This window comes from Physeter macrocephalus, chromosome 20 (genome assembly GCF_002837175.3).
Source record: "Physeter macrocephalus isolate SW-GA chromosome 20, ASM283717v5, whole genome shotgun sequence".
Taxonomy (NCBI): domain Eukaryota; kingdom Metazoa; phylum Chordata; class Mammalia; order Artiodactyla; family Physeteridae; genus Physeter; species Physeter macrocephalus.
Window position 1 is genome coordinate 72,285,083 of NC_041233.1, and position 16,228 is coordinate 72,301,310.

The 16,228-nt window shown below is 43.3% G+C and overlaps 1 protein-coding gene across 1 annotated transcript in view; it reads right to left on the bottom strand.

Annotated features, from left to right (window-relative positions):
- Nucleotides 1-241: 241 nt before the first annotated feature.
- FAM204A (family with sequence similarity 204 member A) overlaps nt 242-16,228 on the bottom strand; it is a 53,865-nt gene continuing 37,878 nt past the window's right edge. Inside the window, exon 8 of the mRNA XM_055080942.1 lies at nt 242-478. Within this exon, the coding sequence (XP_054936917.1) occupies nt 437-478 (42 nt within the window). The 3' untranslated portion in view covers nt 242-436. The remainder of the gene's footprint in view (nt 479-16,228) is intronic.

The window sequence follows — 16,228 nt, forward strand, 5'->3', positions numbered from 1 at the left end:
AGTTTTTGTCACAATAGCCCCAAACTAGAAACAAAGCCCTTCAGCCAGAGAATGGTAAAACAAATTGTGGTATATCCACACAATGGAACACTACTTAGTAATACAAAGGAACAACTGTATGTGCAAAACATTTATGAATCTCAAAATCATTATGCTGAGTAAAAGAAGCCAGACAAAAAGAGTAAATTTTTTTTAAATAAATTTATTTAGTTAGTTAGTTAGTTTTGGCTGCATTGGGCCTTCATTGCTGTGCACGGGCTTCTCATCGTGGTGGCTTTTCTTGTTGCGGAGCACGGGCTCTAGGCGCGCGGGCTTCAGTAGTTGTGGCTCGCTGGCTTCAGTAGCTGTGGCTCACGGGTTCTAGAGTGCAGGCTCAGCAGTTATGGCGCACGGGCTTAGTTGCTCTGCGGCATGTGGGATCTTCCCGAACCAGGGATCAAACCCATGTCCCCTGCATTGGCAGGCAGATTCTTAACCACTGCACCACCAGGGAGGCCCAAAAAGAGTAAATACTGTATGATTCCATTTATATAAAATTCTAGAAAATGCAAACTAATTTATAGTGCTAAAAAACAAACTGGTGGTTGTTTGGGACACTAGAAGGAGGCTTGGACTGCAAATGGAGTACAAGGAATATGTGGGGTGATGGAAATGTTTCGCATCTTAACTGTGGTAGAGGTTTTACAGGCATATACTTCTGTTAAAACTAATGGACTGCACATTTTAAACGGGTGCAGTTTATTATACATATATCACATTTCGTGAAGTGGATTTAAAAAACTAAGAGAGATTTCTGGACAAAAGTGGTGGATGGAACTTATCTACTTTCATTCCTTCCACCATAATACTAAAACCATCTTTTAAAGGCACATATCTACAAGGACAGTAAATAGAAAAAGAGTCATTAGCAACCAAGTTAATAGAAGCTGGAAACAATGAAGAAACCTGAGATGATTGGATCCTTAGGGGCTGATGGGAAAAGCCAAAACCCACTCACTGCACAAAGGGTAAGAAATTCTAATGGCTCCAGTTACCTCTAGACGTGGGGGTGAAGGGAGGTTGGAAAAGTAAGGAGGATTGATCGAAAATCTGTTTATAAGCATTTGGCTTTTAAGCTGATATCCTTCCCCATCCTCTCCCTGGAGAAGATGAACAGGATGTCCTTGGACTGAGAGATATTAGACATGGTAGAGGGAGGGAAAACATACCAGGCCAGGGTGATAAGGGAAGGTACATATGCTGGAAGTTGAGATGCCCACCCATTTACTCATTTAGGTCCCAGAAAGCTGGTAGCCAAGACTTCAACCTTTAAGGAGAAAGTGGTGGCATCTTTGGAGAATTTGACTGGTCTGAAAGGAAAGACCTAAAACACTGTCACTGAAATCACAGCCCAGTTAGGTCATCCTACCATAGATAAGGCTGTGGTGTTTGAGCTCCCATCATGCTCTCAGAGCTTTAAATCAGCATGTCATCTCTCCACTCTTAAATATAACCAGACAAACAAGGATTATAATGCCAAAGAAGAAAACCAAACAAATGAACATAAATAAGCAATTTGGTGGAAACAGATAATTTGCAATTAGATGTAAACCTCTGAGACCTAAGATATTGCAACCGTAAAACAAAAACAGATTACTATAAAAAGGGAAATTCTGAGAATTGTAAAAAGAGCTCCAAGAATTTAAAATAGACCAGAAATGAAACCCTCAATTGAAACCTTGGAAGATGATAATATTATCTTAAAAACAGAATGAAAGCAAAACAAGAGATTCTAGAAAGAGAGGTGGATTTTTTCTGTAAGAAAGGGGAAAAAATCAATAAAACATTTTAAGAAAGCTTCCCATAATTGACACACATTAGCTGGTAAAATTGAAAGGGCCCAGGACAATGAATGAAAAAGATCTTGCAAAGACATATCAGCATGAGTTTCCAGAACACAGGAGACAGAGAGAAGAGATTACAAGCTTCCAGAGAGAATGAAAAAAGAAGAAAAATAAAAGCAGTTCACCCACAAGGAATCAAGAATCATGATGCCTTCAGATTTCTCAACAGCAATACCAGAAGATAGAAAGTAATGGAATAAGGCCTTCAAAATTCAGAAGGAAAATTAATACCAACTTATAATTTCAAACTCAGTCTATCATTCAATTACAGGGTAGAATAAGGCAATTTCAATCAGACAAGTTCTCAGAAAAATTTTTTTTCTCTGTACCCTTTCTTAGAAATGTCTCGAAGATGAGTGCCACCAAAACAAGAGATGAAGAAAGAGGAAGATGTGGAGTGCAGGTAATAAGAGCTCAACACGGGAGGAAGATAAGGGAAATTCCAAGGATGACGATGTGGGGAGATTTCAGAATGATACCTCTGGTCTGCAATTAATAGTTGTTTTTCCTATTAGGAGCTTAGAGCCCAAGAGGTATCTCTTGTTTATTAAAAGATTTTTTTAAAAGCCCCAAACCAAAATCGTAACCTCTGAGGCATTTTTTGCGCAAAAAAAATTACCCAAGAGCTTATTAGAAATGCAGATTCTGTTGCTTCCATTCCAATGGGGTGCCAGGAAAATGCAGTTTGACCAGTTAACTTCAGTAAAGTACAGGTGGTTCATGACCACATCTGCAGAACATTTGTCTAAACAATAACACTAACAGCTGAGTAAGTGTAAACATGGTTATGGCCTGCCAGTATATCTACTCTTTTTTAAATTGAGATATAATTCACATAAATGAATTTCACCATTTTAAAGTTTAGATAGAGTTCCATGGTTTTTAGTCTATCCACAGAGTTGTACAACCATCACCACTGTCTAAATCCAGAACATTGTCATCACCCCCAAAAGAAACCCTGTATCCCTTAGCAATTACTCCCTATGCCCTCTTCCCCTCCTTGGCAATTACTACTCTACTCTCTGTCTCCATGGATTTTCCTCTTGTGGATATTTCATATGAATGGAATCATATGTGGCCTTTTGTATCTTGCTCCTTTGACTTAGCATAATGCTTTCAAGGTTCATCTATGTTGTTGCACGTATTAGTACTTAGTTGCTTTTTATGGCTGAATAATATTCCATTGTGTGGCTCTATGACCTTTTGCTTATCCATTCATCAGCTGAGGGACATTTGGGTTGTTTCCATCTTTTGGCTATTGTGAATAATGCTGCAATGAACATTAAATATTGATTTTCAGTGTCAAATTCTCAGGCTGCAAGATGTATTTATTGCCATTCTATTGTTTGGGTTATTATCCCCCTAAAATTCTCCTGGTCAAAAATGCTTTATCCTTTCCTAACAAAATATTATTTAATGAGATTATTATGACAATGTATCAAAGTTCTAAAAAACCAAAAAATGACAGGGATTCGTGTTTAGACGTTTTTCATAGCAATGACTTTTCGATTAGAAGTTGAAACCAGAGGAAAATCTCAGCTCTAATGAAATGGCTCGATAGATACTCATGATCTGGGTGGTTTACTGTAGTGACCAAATTAATAATTTTTATATTTGCTGACAAGTATAATATTATTCTAAAATAATTTTGCTAATGGATCATCAACTGAACCATGCTTATAAAATACTGGGTTGGCCAAAAAGTGCCTTCAGTTTTGTTTTTTTTTTAATTTACTTATTTATTGATTGATTGATTTTTGGCTGCTTTGGGTCTTCGTTGCTGTGCGGGGGCTTTCTCTAGTTGTGGTGAGCAGGGGCTACTCTTCGTTGTGGTGCCCGGGCTTCTCATCGCGGTGGCTTCGCTTGTTGAAGAGCACGGGCTCTAGGCACGTGGGCTTCAGTAGTTGTGGCTCACGGGCTCTAGAGCACAGGGTCAGTAGTTGTGGCACACGGGCTTAGTTGCTCCGCGGCATGTGGGATCTTCCCGGACCAGGGATCGAACCCACGTCCCCTGCACTGGCAGGCGGATTCTGAACCACTGTGCCACCAGGGAAGTCCCCATGCCTTTGGTTTTTTAAATAAAAATAAAAGACACATTCTTCATTTTCACCAAGAACTTTATTGAATAACGTATTCACCATTTTGTTCCACTACCTTCTGCCATTTTTCAGGCAACTTCTTAATTCCATCTTCCCCAAACTTTTTTTATCTTTTTGAGCAAAGAACTGTTCCAGGTTCCTTTTACCGTCTTTCAGGGAATTGAAATTTTTTCCATTAAGAGAATTTTGTGAAGACCGAAATAAATGGAAATCCGAAGGTGCAATGTCTGGTGAATATGGCAGATGAATCAGAACTTCCCAGGCAAGCTGTTAACAGTTTTCGCCTGGTCATCAAAGAAACATGAGATCTTGCATTATCCTGATGGAAGATTATGCGTTTTCTGTTGACTAATTCTGGATGCTTTTTGTCGAGTGCTGCTTTCAATTGGTCTAATTGCGAGCAGTACTTGTGGGAATTAATTGTTTGGTTTAACCGAAGGAGCTCATAATAGAGGACTCCCTTCCGATCCCGCCATATACACAACCTCACCTTCTTTCACTGAAGACCGGCCTGTGGTGTGGTTGGTGGTGGTTCATTTCGCTTGTCCCACGATCTCTTCCATTCCACATTATTGTACAGTATCCACTTTTCATTGCCTGTCACAATTTGTTTTAAAAACAGAAAGTTTTCATTATGTTTCAGTAGAGAATCGCATGTGGAAATACGGTCAAGAAGGTTTCTTTCGCTTAACTTATGTGGAACCCAAACATCAAAGTGATTCACATAACCAAGCTGGTGCAAATGATTTTCAACGCTTGATTTGGATATTTTGAGTATGTCGGCTATCTCCCGCGTGGTATAACATTGATTGTTCTCAATTATTGTTTCGATTTGATCGCTATCAACTTCAACTGCTCTACCCGACCGTGGAGCATCGTCCAGCGAGCAATCTCCAGCGCAAAACTTCACAAACCACTTTTGACACGTTCAATCAGTCACGGCACCTTCTCCATACACTGCACAAATCTCGTTTTGCATTTCGGTTGTGTTTTTACCTTTCTGGAAATCATAAAGTATAATATGCTGAAAATGTTGCTTTTTTTCTTCTGTCCTCAATATTAAAATGGCTACACAAAAATTCACCAATTTTGATTAAGTCTTTCTTTAAACGCACGCTGATATGACAGCTGTCACATACAATCTAACAAAACTGTCTTGAATGAAGTTAAAGACAACTAAGTGCTACTGGAGCCATCTTACAGAAGAAACCGAACGAACCTTTTGGCCCACCCAATAATCACTCAGGAGGTACCTAGAGTACATCCTTTTAAATAACTGATGATCATAAAAACATGTACGTGATGACAGTGCAGGTTATTTTGTAGCATGGTGTTTCCCGGAGCTCTTTTGATGTTCTCCTAAAGTGTTGCGTGTCTGCATGGCACCAAAGGACAAGGAACAATCATCCTCCCAAAGAGCCCAGGAGGAGGGTGGAGAGGCTGTGAGGAGTCCAGTCGTCCTGAGATGGGAGGGCCAGCTTCTCTGGACGGCCGGGGGTCCAGCTGCTGCATTCCTAAGCACAGTTTTCCCACCCGCTATAGCCTCTTCCAGAACCATTATCCCCTTTGGGACAATGGGGGATCACAGCAGGTGTAAAAGCACCAAGTAAAACTTCTTCAACCGTAGAGGGAAAGGCTATGACTAAGTGAAGCTCCTAAGAGTGGAAGATGGATGTGCAGAAAGGCAGAGAGCCACCAGCAATGGTCCCAGAGGCTGAGACCATGGCCGAGGGGGCTGCCGCGGGGAGCAGGGGCAGGCTGGGTCCAGGGGTGGCCCCTGCAGCTGGCAGCCCCTGAGGTCCCTGGGCCTCCACAGCAAGTGGGCTTGACCAATGTTAGTGATCGCGGGAGTGCTTGGGTCTTCAACACGCTGTGTGGTTGGCCTGGGCTTATTCTACTCCTGACCTGAAGCTTCACCCCTGACCTCCCCACTCCTGGATTTCTCTTATCCACCCCCAATCCTTTTAAGCCTCTAAGAGTGTCACCTCCCCCTCACCAGAGGGCCTTGGGCTGTTCCCCGGTGTGGAGTATGCTTCCACGCTCTCGCCTTTTCAAAGCTGAGCTCCACTCTCCTGTCCTCAGGGAAGTCTCCCTGGTCCTCCTGCATCTTGACCCAGTCACGTCCACTTATCGCGGCCTCTCCTGGAATTGAGAACTCCTTTACACCGTTTACCCCGTTACTTTTATCTATTTGGGTGACTCCGATGACATCTTTCTCCTACACTGGACTTTAAGAGGAAAGTGACTGCAAGAGGGAAACCTACATTCTTTTCTTTTCTTTTTTTAATGTAAAGACAAATTTTTTAGAGCAGTTTTAGGTTTACAACAAAATGGAGAAGAAGGTACTCATATACCCTGCTCCCACACAGGCATAGTCTCCTCCCTTATCAGTATCACTCACCCAGAGTGGTACATTTGTTACCAAGGAGGAACCCATATTGTCACATCATAATCACACAAAGTCCACTGTTTACCTTAGGGTTCACTCTCGGTGTTGTACATTCAAATGTATAAAGGCATATATCCGTCACTGTAACATCATACAGAGTATGTTCACTGCCCCCCAAATCCTCTGTGCTCCACCTTTTTGTCTCTCCTCTGCCCCCCAACCCCAGCCCTGGTAACCCTTGACCTTTTTTACAGTCTCCAAAGTTTGGCCTTTTCCAGAAGGTCATATAGTTGGAATTATATGTTGTATATACTCTTCTAGTCCAGATGGAGTTGCATTTAGAACACTAAATGCAGCCTGGAGGAATAACAGACATCTGAAAGGGGCAGCGTGAAACCATGTTTCTCTACTGTAGAGGATCAGCGTCGGTAGTGAGGTGGTGTCAGTAGCAACAATAAAGTAATAATAATAATAAGGGTGGCTGCCATTTACCATCCATTATATTGTTTAATTCTCTTAACAGCCCTGATGAAGTAGATATTACTCCCCTCACTTACAAACAAAGAACACAGGAAAGTTGCCCAAGGTCACACAACTTGTGAGCAAAGAGAGCCAGGCTTGGGACCTAGTTATTTGCATATTTGACTCTCCCGGGACCTACACCCATTCTCATCTCCTTATCTTGGGTGTGTATGGAAGTGAGAGAACTAACTTTATATACGCGGCTTTAAGTGTTTGAGCCCCAGTCCATGGAATCAGCCCATCTTCTTTCCCTGAATCCCTTCCCAGACAGCTCCCCTGAGCCAGACAGCGAACCTACTGGAATTTAAAAAAAAAAAAAGACCCTATGTGCGTAGTGCATGGCAGGCTACCAGTAACACTCCTAATCCTGACTTTATACCCTTTTGCTGGGTACCGCCTCATCCTCCTGTAAAAGTCACAAATGTATCTCTAAAACTTGAAGGCACGTGGGTTTCTGAACAAAGACTCATCCTGTCTCCTTTCAGGTACTTTTCGTTTCTATGTTCCAGAAATTGTTCCTTACATAAACAGGAGGTATTTCCCTGTCTCTGCTCAGATACTGTGAATAATATGCTTTCAGCTGTCTGCAAAGCTGATCAGAGCCAGAACTCCCATTTCACCACCTCTAACAACCATTCTTTTCTGGTAGAGAAACTTGCCATAGGACAAGCTCTAGCTTGGGGTAGGTCATAGCAGAGCACTGAGAGGATTATTCAAACTGGATCAATGTAAAAATGTCTGACCTTCCGGGAGGATCCGGGCCCGTGGGCCGTGGCCGCTGGGCCTGCGCGTCCGGAGCCTGTGCTCTGCAACGGGAGAGGCCACGGCAGTGAGAGGCCCGCGTACCGCAAAAAAAAAATAATAATAATAATAAAAATTTTTTAAAAATGTCTGACCTTAAGTTTTACAACATTCAGAGATTATTGTTATGTCTCCAGTGTCATTTTTGGCATCGGGAACCATGAGGTCAAGTGAGGAAATATTTGGGGGAAGAGGTTTCAGTCAACGGTCACTATTTTTAACATCCCACCCAAGAGTGATCTAATCTTTGCAAAAACCTTTACCTCAAATGCATTTTTATTGTTAGGTCACACTGATAATTCTCTGTTGCATTACCTTTCCTGTTTAAAAAAATAAATTAAAACAATCTAAGAAGGGAGATAATGTTTAATGGAAAAGGGCAGCGATGAGCTAATGGTTGCCTAGCAACTGCTAGACATTGTTTTGCTGCTTCACTCTAGAGAAGCCAAAATAGCGGCTATAATCCTTCTCTAGCCCCCTGGACAGTGTAGGTATGAGTGACAGTTCCCTCTGGGCCCAAATCATTTTCTTCTTTGTCTTGGGCAGCAGATCATTCTTTTCTTTAGCTTCCGAAAGGAGAAAACTCGCTGCCTAATTCTTGAGTACGCTAAAGCCTATACTTTCATCTTTGCAGAAAATCTATGCCTGAACTTTTCAGGTTCTTTCTCTGGGCAGTTTTACTTAAGTATTTTCATCCATTCCCCATTTCTCCCTTTGAGTTTCCCTGTCAATCAATTACCAACCCTGGTGAAGTATTTTTTGAGGTCAAACAAGGCACTTGACATGATTTAGTTTTAGAAAGTCTTCTCCTGTCCAGTCCTCCTTTCTGCTTCCAGGAGGGTGTAGACTGCCCAGTTTTCTAGGGCCCAGAGAAGGTTGGTAAATCTTTGACCACTGGGTATTCTCACAACTAGAGAATGGAGGGAGAGCAGAAACATAGTTATAGAAAGTATGTTAAGACTTTTCAGGATGATAAGCATGATCAGTAAGACTGAATGAACCTATTTTTACAATAACATTTCCCTGAGCTTATTTAAAGCCCACAAATCTATTTTAAGGAACCCAAAATATCTGAAGTGCTTTAAGGTTCGCTCTTCTAAAACACAAGTAATTGGAAGTAGGTCTTATGTGGCCTTGACTAAAGAGATGAAATAGCCACTGTGATATAGGTTGCCCATACTAGCTTGCTGATTTGGGACAGATAGAGGGGACGGGATTTCTTGGCCTTCTCTTCATAGTGGACTGGGCACTCTAGAACAGGAGTTTTAAGTAGGGTCCTCTAGATAGGAAGTGTTTAGGAGATCCAAGAACCACTGGAATCATATCAGAATACAGTGTATATGTTCACATGTGTGTCTTTTCAGAGAGAGGGTCTGTCTGTGGCTTCCAGAAGTTTAAAAGCCAGTGGCAGAGAGGAAGCTGAGGATCTTTGTCAAGAATCTCTTGGTTTCAGAAAAATATACTGAGGACATTTTAAAGCAAAAATGTCTCCAAAGGAAGGGAAAATAAGACTTTATTAATTAGCAGGTACTTCGGTTCATTCATTCAGTCAAAATTTTTTATTGAACACCTACTACGTTCTAGTCATTGTGAAAAGTCCTAGGGATGCGGTCATGAAAAAGGAATGGCCCACTAAACCATGCTGTTGCAGCCAAGGGGACTGAATAACATTGGTTGAATATATATTATGTGCTAGCATTTTATGTACAGTAATAAAATCTTTACAAAAACCATATAAACTTCAAATTATTAACATATTATATATGAACTCAAATTATATATGAACTGAGAGCTTTCTGACTAAAGTCAGTCCTTTATCCACCCCACCTATAGGAGCTTAATTTGGAGAATTTTTTGGGCAGAATCCAGGAATACACTGAGTTGGGGTTTGGGTAGTTGAAAAGCAGCTTCTGCCTGGAATATGGTACAGTATTGGGTCTGACTTCCCTAAAGATCCAGGGAGAGGATGGAAAATGCTCTGACCATATTTTACACACAAAATTAATACAGTAATATGAGCCAATGGTAATTGAGTGCTTACTGAATGCCAGGTCTCGGGTTAAACTTTCTATGTGCATTATCTTAACGTCCACAACAAGTTCACAAGGTAAGCATTATTACTAATGCCACTTGACAGATAAGATATTGAGGCTTAGAGAGTTCCTATAGAGAGTGAGAGTCCAGAGCCTAGATTCAAACCCATTCTACTGTCTTTCTTGTCATCTTTATACAGATATTTAACCTCTTTGGGTCATTAGGAAGCTCTTTGAAGGCTGGAGTCACCAGTTGTATTTTTGTCTCTTCCAGAAATTTGGCACATGTGGGGAGTAATAACAGTGATACTAACACACACCCAAACATTTATACAAGTATCATCAAGAGCTATGAAGGGGCTGAGATTTCACCCTACTTAAAGTAGCAAGACAGCCTGCCACTGTTTCATGGATGCTGATGGAGGATACTAGACTCCTGGATCAGAACAAAGGACAATTTATTACTCACAAGCGGTAGCCATTGTCTCAGCACTTTTTGCACTGATTCCAATAGTGCGATACGAAGAGGGCCAGATGACACCTGCTCCAGATCTTTATAATGGGAATAGGCATGGCTGCCTTAGCTCCAAAGGAAGACATTCTTTATCATACTGGACAGTAAGCATGGCTGCTCTTTGATCCAGAGGGAGACACTATCTCAATCTTCCAAGACTGTTTATACACAAACATCCTCGCAAAGATAGTTTGCAACAAAAGGGTAGTTCCGCCTTGCTTGCAAGATGTGAGTAATGCAAGAAACCCCAGAGAACTGTCTCCCCATGAGGATATTATGTGCTGTGTATCAGGATCTGAGCAGTTTTCATATTCATCAATTCCTTTAATCCTCACAGCCCTGTCACAAAGGTACTATTAGTAGCTCCATTGTTCAGTAGGAGAACCAAGATACAGAGAGGTTAAGTGACCTGCTTGAGGTGACACAGTTTACAGTGGTAGTGCTGGCATGTGAATCTGGGCTGCTCCAGAGTGCAGGGTGTAACCGCTTCCCTATTTTAACGTTTGCCGGTATCAGCAACACCCGCTCTGGACACTGTCTTTTTCTCCATAGCTTCTCACCACACGAGAGCACAGTGGCTCTCAAACTGAGTGTACATGAGAGTCACCTGCAGGGTTTGTTATACCAATTTCTGATTCGGGCCTGGCCTGGAACTTGAAAACATGCATTTCTCCATCTCCCAGGTGCTGCTGGTCCAGGATCTCACCTTGGGAACCACTGTGATGTTGTCTAGTTTGTTTATGATCTGTCTTTCCCACTAAAATATGGGCTCCATGAAGCTCAGGATTTTTGTTTTGCTCACTGCCATATCCTCAGTGCTTACAATTGTACCTGGAGCATAACAAGCCCTCAACACATATTTATTGAAAGACTCAGGAAAGAAAATGCAGGGAAGTCCATTTCTTCCGGATTCCGTCATTTGACCGTAACTGTGGAAAACGCTCTAGTGCCATCCTGGAGCAGTCAGTGCTTCCCACCCCGAGACTCGAGGGAAAGGAACCAGGACAGGAATCCTGAAGAGGGCGGCGTGCTCCTGATGCAGCCAGGCCATTTACAAAGCTTTTGACCTCGAGAATTGTTGGAGCCACTTCTAGTAATATGTGAATTTCATAAAAATGTCTTCCAAGCTGCAGAGAGACATCTGAGAACTTTAATTAAGCCTTCCGCCATGGGGAATGGAACTTTTATGCACACGGACTTTGGATTTTCTCCTTTTCTTTTCTTTTTGAGCACTGCTGGTAAGGAAGCGAGTCCCAAGTGAGGATTCCAATTGAGTTCTTTGACACGGAACTTTTCCTTTTCTGTTCCTTTTTTTTTGTTATGGCTTGAATATGGCTTATGAGTAGAGCCAGGCTCTTTGGGAATATGAGCATTTATATTAATGGAATTAGACTCAGTATTTATACTGAGGTATCCCTCCCTCCCTATGGTTTGTGATAAGATGTGCACGTTTCACTAGCTTGTTTTTGTCTTTCCCGTCCCAGCTTACCCGTGTAGGAAGGAGGTGCTACTCCAAGACAACAATCCTTCAGAATTAATGTGCATTAATCACAGAGGAGCTTATTAAAATGCAGAATCCCAGGCCCCACCCCCAGAGAGGGACCCTGGAGTTCACATTTTTAACAAGAGATTCTTCTGCTTGCTGGTAGTGCATGGATCACACTTTAAGAATCATTGGAAGAGGGATAAAGAGCAAAGGCCTGGCCTGGGCCCTAAGCCCAGCTCTAGTATGCTAGAGAGAGGGACAGACTTAGAGTTCTCTCTTAACCTCCCGGCATCTCCGTTTCCTCATCTATAAAAAAGTATAATATGTATTGGCTTCCTTAGAGGGATGCTTCCAAGAGTATGGAACGTGTAATGAAAACATTTTAGCTTTTCAACCGGCAAGACTTTTATATGATATATGTAGAATTAAGGTGTTTCTTTGAGGCAGAAGCATATACAATACTGATTCTCAGCATGTTTAAAAGTTTTTTTCAGTAGAACAATACCAATAGTTCCAAGGCTTATATTCTCAATGAGTCATGAATATTTAATACGGACATCAAGACAAGACTTCAAATGGTTCAAGTGGAAGGACCAGGTATGTATATATTCACCCATCCACCCATCCATCCATCCACCATCCTTCCATCCACATAAAATGTTGGCCTGTAATACTGTGCCAGTCTAGCTGCATTAGAATCACTGGAGACCTTGAAAATCAAACAAAACAGTTCCAAACCACATGCTCAGAGATCCAGTAGGTCTGGGTTGAACTCAGAAATCTACATAATAAAAGCGTTCAGAGGGTGTGATTTCCACACCCTGGGGGAAGATACCAAGGAAAACTTGAGAGAATGAGGATATAAGATGAGCCTCAAATAAAGGATGGATTTGGCCAGACGGCGGGGCGGGCGTGGGGGTGGCGGGGCGCCCGGCGAGCGTGGGGGTGGGGGGATCGGCACAAAGACAGAGGGGGGAAAGCACAGAGGCCCTTCCCAGACAGGGCTCCCGGCAGCAAAAGCAGTGTTAGATAGTCTAAAATGTTACCATTCTAGATGTTGTACAGTTAGGTTTGTGTTTCCCAGAGCGTTAAATACGCCGATTCATTCACGTGGACTGTCAATAAGTGGTAGGTGAAAAAGAAAAAAGATCACATTGGTAAACAAATCTGAGAAGCATTGTGATAAACAACAGCAGGAGGTAACCGACTTCTCAGAGGCCTTGATGTGCTGATGAGGTACACTGTCCCGGCCGCAGTGGTGTGAACACGCAGCGTTGCCCAAATGCATTCAAGCACGGAAACCTGTCTTTCTCAATGGGCCAAGAGTCCACGGAACTTACTCTGGGAGCTCCTCCTCTCTACATCTATATGTAAGTATCAATGTACGTACATACATTTAAGCACGTATCTTATAGTGGTAGATGGTTTCAACTTCTACCGTGTACTCACGGTTGCAGGCGCTCACGAGTTTTTTAAATCTTCAAGCAGCTCAGTTTTCATCCTATCTCAGGGAGGGTTATTAAGGGGTTTCACTTATTATTGGAATCAATAATCACAACACTTATGATTTCAAATCCAGCAGGCTTCTACCCAGCACAATCAGGCATCTCTGTTTCTCATGTAATCAAGACACCAGGCAAGGCGGGGATTATTTAAACCCTTCTGACCTCAAGTTTACCACCCCACACTGTTGGTCCAAATAACCTCCCCCGGATAGAGCTGGGCCCAGCTGCCATGATGAGGACTGTCTGTCCTGTCCCGCGCACACATCCACACCCCCCGCATCTCCCTTTACTGGGTGGGCCTATCCATCCCCCAGCTGCTGCTTCAGCTGCTAACGGTGCCCGGCTGTCCCTCTTTGAGAGAACTGCCCTCCACTGAGGGAGGCCACTTTGCCCAGGGAAGTGACGCCCCAGGGAAGGTCCACAGCCACTGGCCGACTGGGATAAGGGCAGGAGAGGCTGTCTCCTTTGCCATAAGGGGCCAAGGCTTAACCAGTTCTTTCCCTTCCTCATCGGCTTCACTCTCTCCCTTACAGGTTTTTCCAGACATGCACACCTTTATACATCACTTTCAGAAGACATCTGAGACACTGCTTGTCAGCGATCTGATCTGAGGTGCCACTTATTGCGATCCAGACTTAAATCTCTGATTTGGCCAAGATGACCAGGGCCTTCTGAAGCCGCTGTCATCTTACTCGACGGCTCAGCAGTGTCTGTTGCTGTTGACACTCCACCTTTTAAAGAAGCCTCTTTCCTGTCTCCTGCAACAACCTTCTCTTCTGACCTTCCAAAAGGAAATTCCACATGAACCTTCTTGCCACAGTGAGTCTAAGTATCACCAGCATTGCTAAAAAATGACCTATTACTAAATGTCTGATTTCACACGACGAAACACGACTAAATTACTAAATACGACCTACATTTCCTGCTCTCTGCTACCTGCCTCACTCATCCCACATCACCGTCCACAGGCACCCAACCCTCCCGCACCCCTGTGCAAACAGTCAGCACGTCTCGTCAAGTCTCCCCCCGAACACCCCCGACATTCATGCTCTCCCCTCAATTCCCACAGCCTTGGTTTAGGTTCTCATCCGTTCTTCCCTGGGCTACTGAAATACCCTAACTGACCTACCTTCAGGTTTGCCTCCCAACCCATTTCCCATTATGCAAACATGCATTTCTCGCTTGCTTAATATGAGTTGATGTGTCCTCACTCCCTAGAGACACAAGTCCAAACTGCCCCACGCGTCTCACCGTCTGCGCGCAAGGGGGCTCCGGCCACCCTCTCCAGCACCATCGCTCTCCGGCTGGGCCTCCACCCCCCCACACTCCCCCATTGCTAAACTCCTCGCTGTGCCTCCAATGTGTCACGCTGCCCCTTCTGCCTGGGATGATCTTGCTTCAGCTGGTCTCCTGTACGAAGTCCCAGTTTTACCCTTTTCGCCTTAAACTAAGCATCGCCTCTGCCGTGACCCTGACCGACGTTCCACGGGTGGCAACTACATTCTCATCTGAGTCTTGTTGAAATGTGATTCTACTTCAGCACTTATCACACATTGTGGGAGACGCTCGGGACCTCTACCACGCGCATTACCTGGCAATCTGAGCGGCTATTTTGATCAGCTCTGTCATCAATACATCCAAGTAAAATGCTGACATCAAACCACAAATAGCAGTTTGTGGTATTCAACATCATGCCTCAGTAACGCCTGGCTACTACAAGTCAAGGTCACGTGTGATGGCCACACGTGGCAGACACTGCTAGCTCTTGACTAAATGTATTTCCTCCCCTTCCTGGGAAACAGTCTACATGTCCCAGCCTCCCTTGCAGTTAGGTGAAGTAATGAGGTTCTAGCTGGTACAAAGTGAGCAGAAGTAACGTATTCCCCTTCCAGGCCAGGCCCATCACCCCCGCTGAGTGCTATTCCATGGTTACTTCCCTCCAGTTGACTGGGATGGTGACCCCCCCAGGGTTACTAGGGAGAGAAAGTCAGAGAGCTGCTGTCAGCCTGGATCTCTGAATGAGTGCATGGAGGAGAGCCCCCTGGGGACAGGAACATCCATCCTCCTTTGTCCCATGAGCAGGAAATAAACTTCTATTGTGTTTGAGTCATTGTAGTTTGGGGACATATTTCTTGTAGTAGTTAACATGTCCCGAACATGGGCAGGCACTGCGACACAGCCACTGTAGTATAAAGGACGTGTTGGTACAGCCTAAGAAAAACTTTAAGCTTAAAATTAGGGAGCATTCAATAACAAACAAACAAACACCCCAATCCAAAAACGGGCAGAAGATCTAAACAGACATTTCTCCAAAGAAGATATACAGATTGCCAACAAACACATGAAAGAATGCTCAACATCATTAATCATTAGAGAAATGCAAATCCAAACGACAATGAGATGTCATCTCACACCGGTCAGAATGGCCATCATCAGAAACTCTAGAAACAATAAATGCTGGAGAGGGTGTGGAGAAAAGGGAACCCTCTTGCACTGCTGGTGGGAATGTAAATTGATACAGCCACTATGGAGAACAGTATGGAGGTTCCTTAAAAAACTACAAATAGAACTACCATACGACCCAGCAATCCCACTACTGGGTATATACCCTGAGAAAACCGTAATTCAAAAAGAATCATGTACCAAAATGTTCAATGCAGCGCTATTTACGATAGCCAGGACATGGAAGCAACCTAAGTGTCCATCAACAGATGAATGGATAAAGAAGATGTGGCACATATATACAATGGAATATCACTAAGCCATACAAAGAAACGAAATTGAGTTATTTGTAGTGAGGTGGATGGACCTGGAGTCTGTCATACAGAGTGAAGTAAGTCAGAAGGAGAAAAACAAATACCATACGCTAACACATATATATGGAATGTAAAACAAAAAGGTTCTGCAGAACCTAGGGGGCAGGACAGGAATAAAGAGGCAGACGTAGAGAATGGACTTGAGGATATGCGGAGGGGGAAGGGTAAGCTGGGACAAAG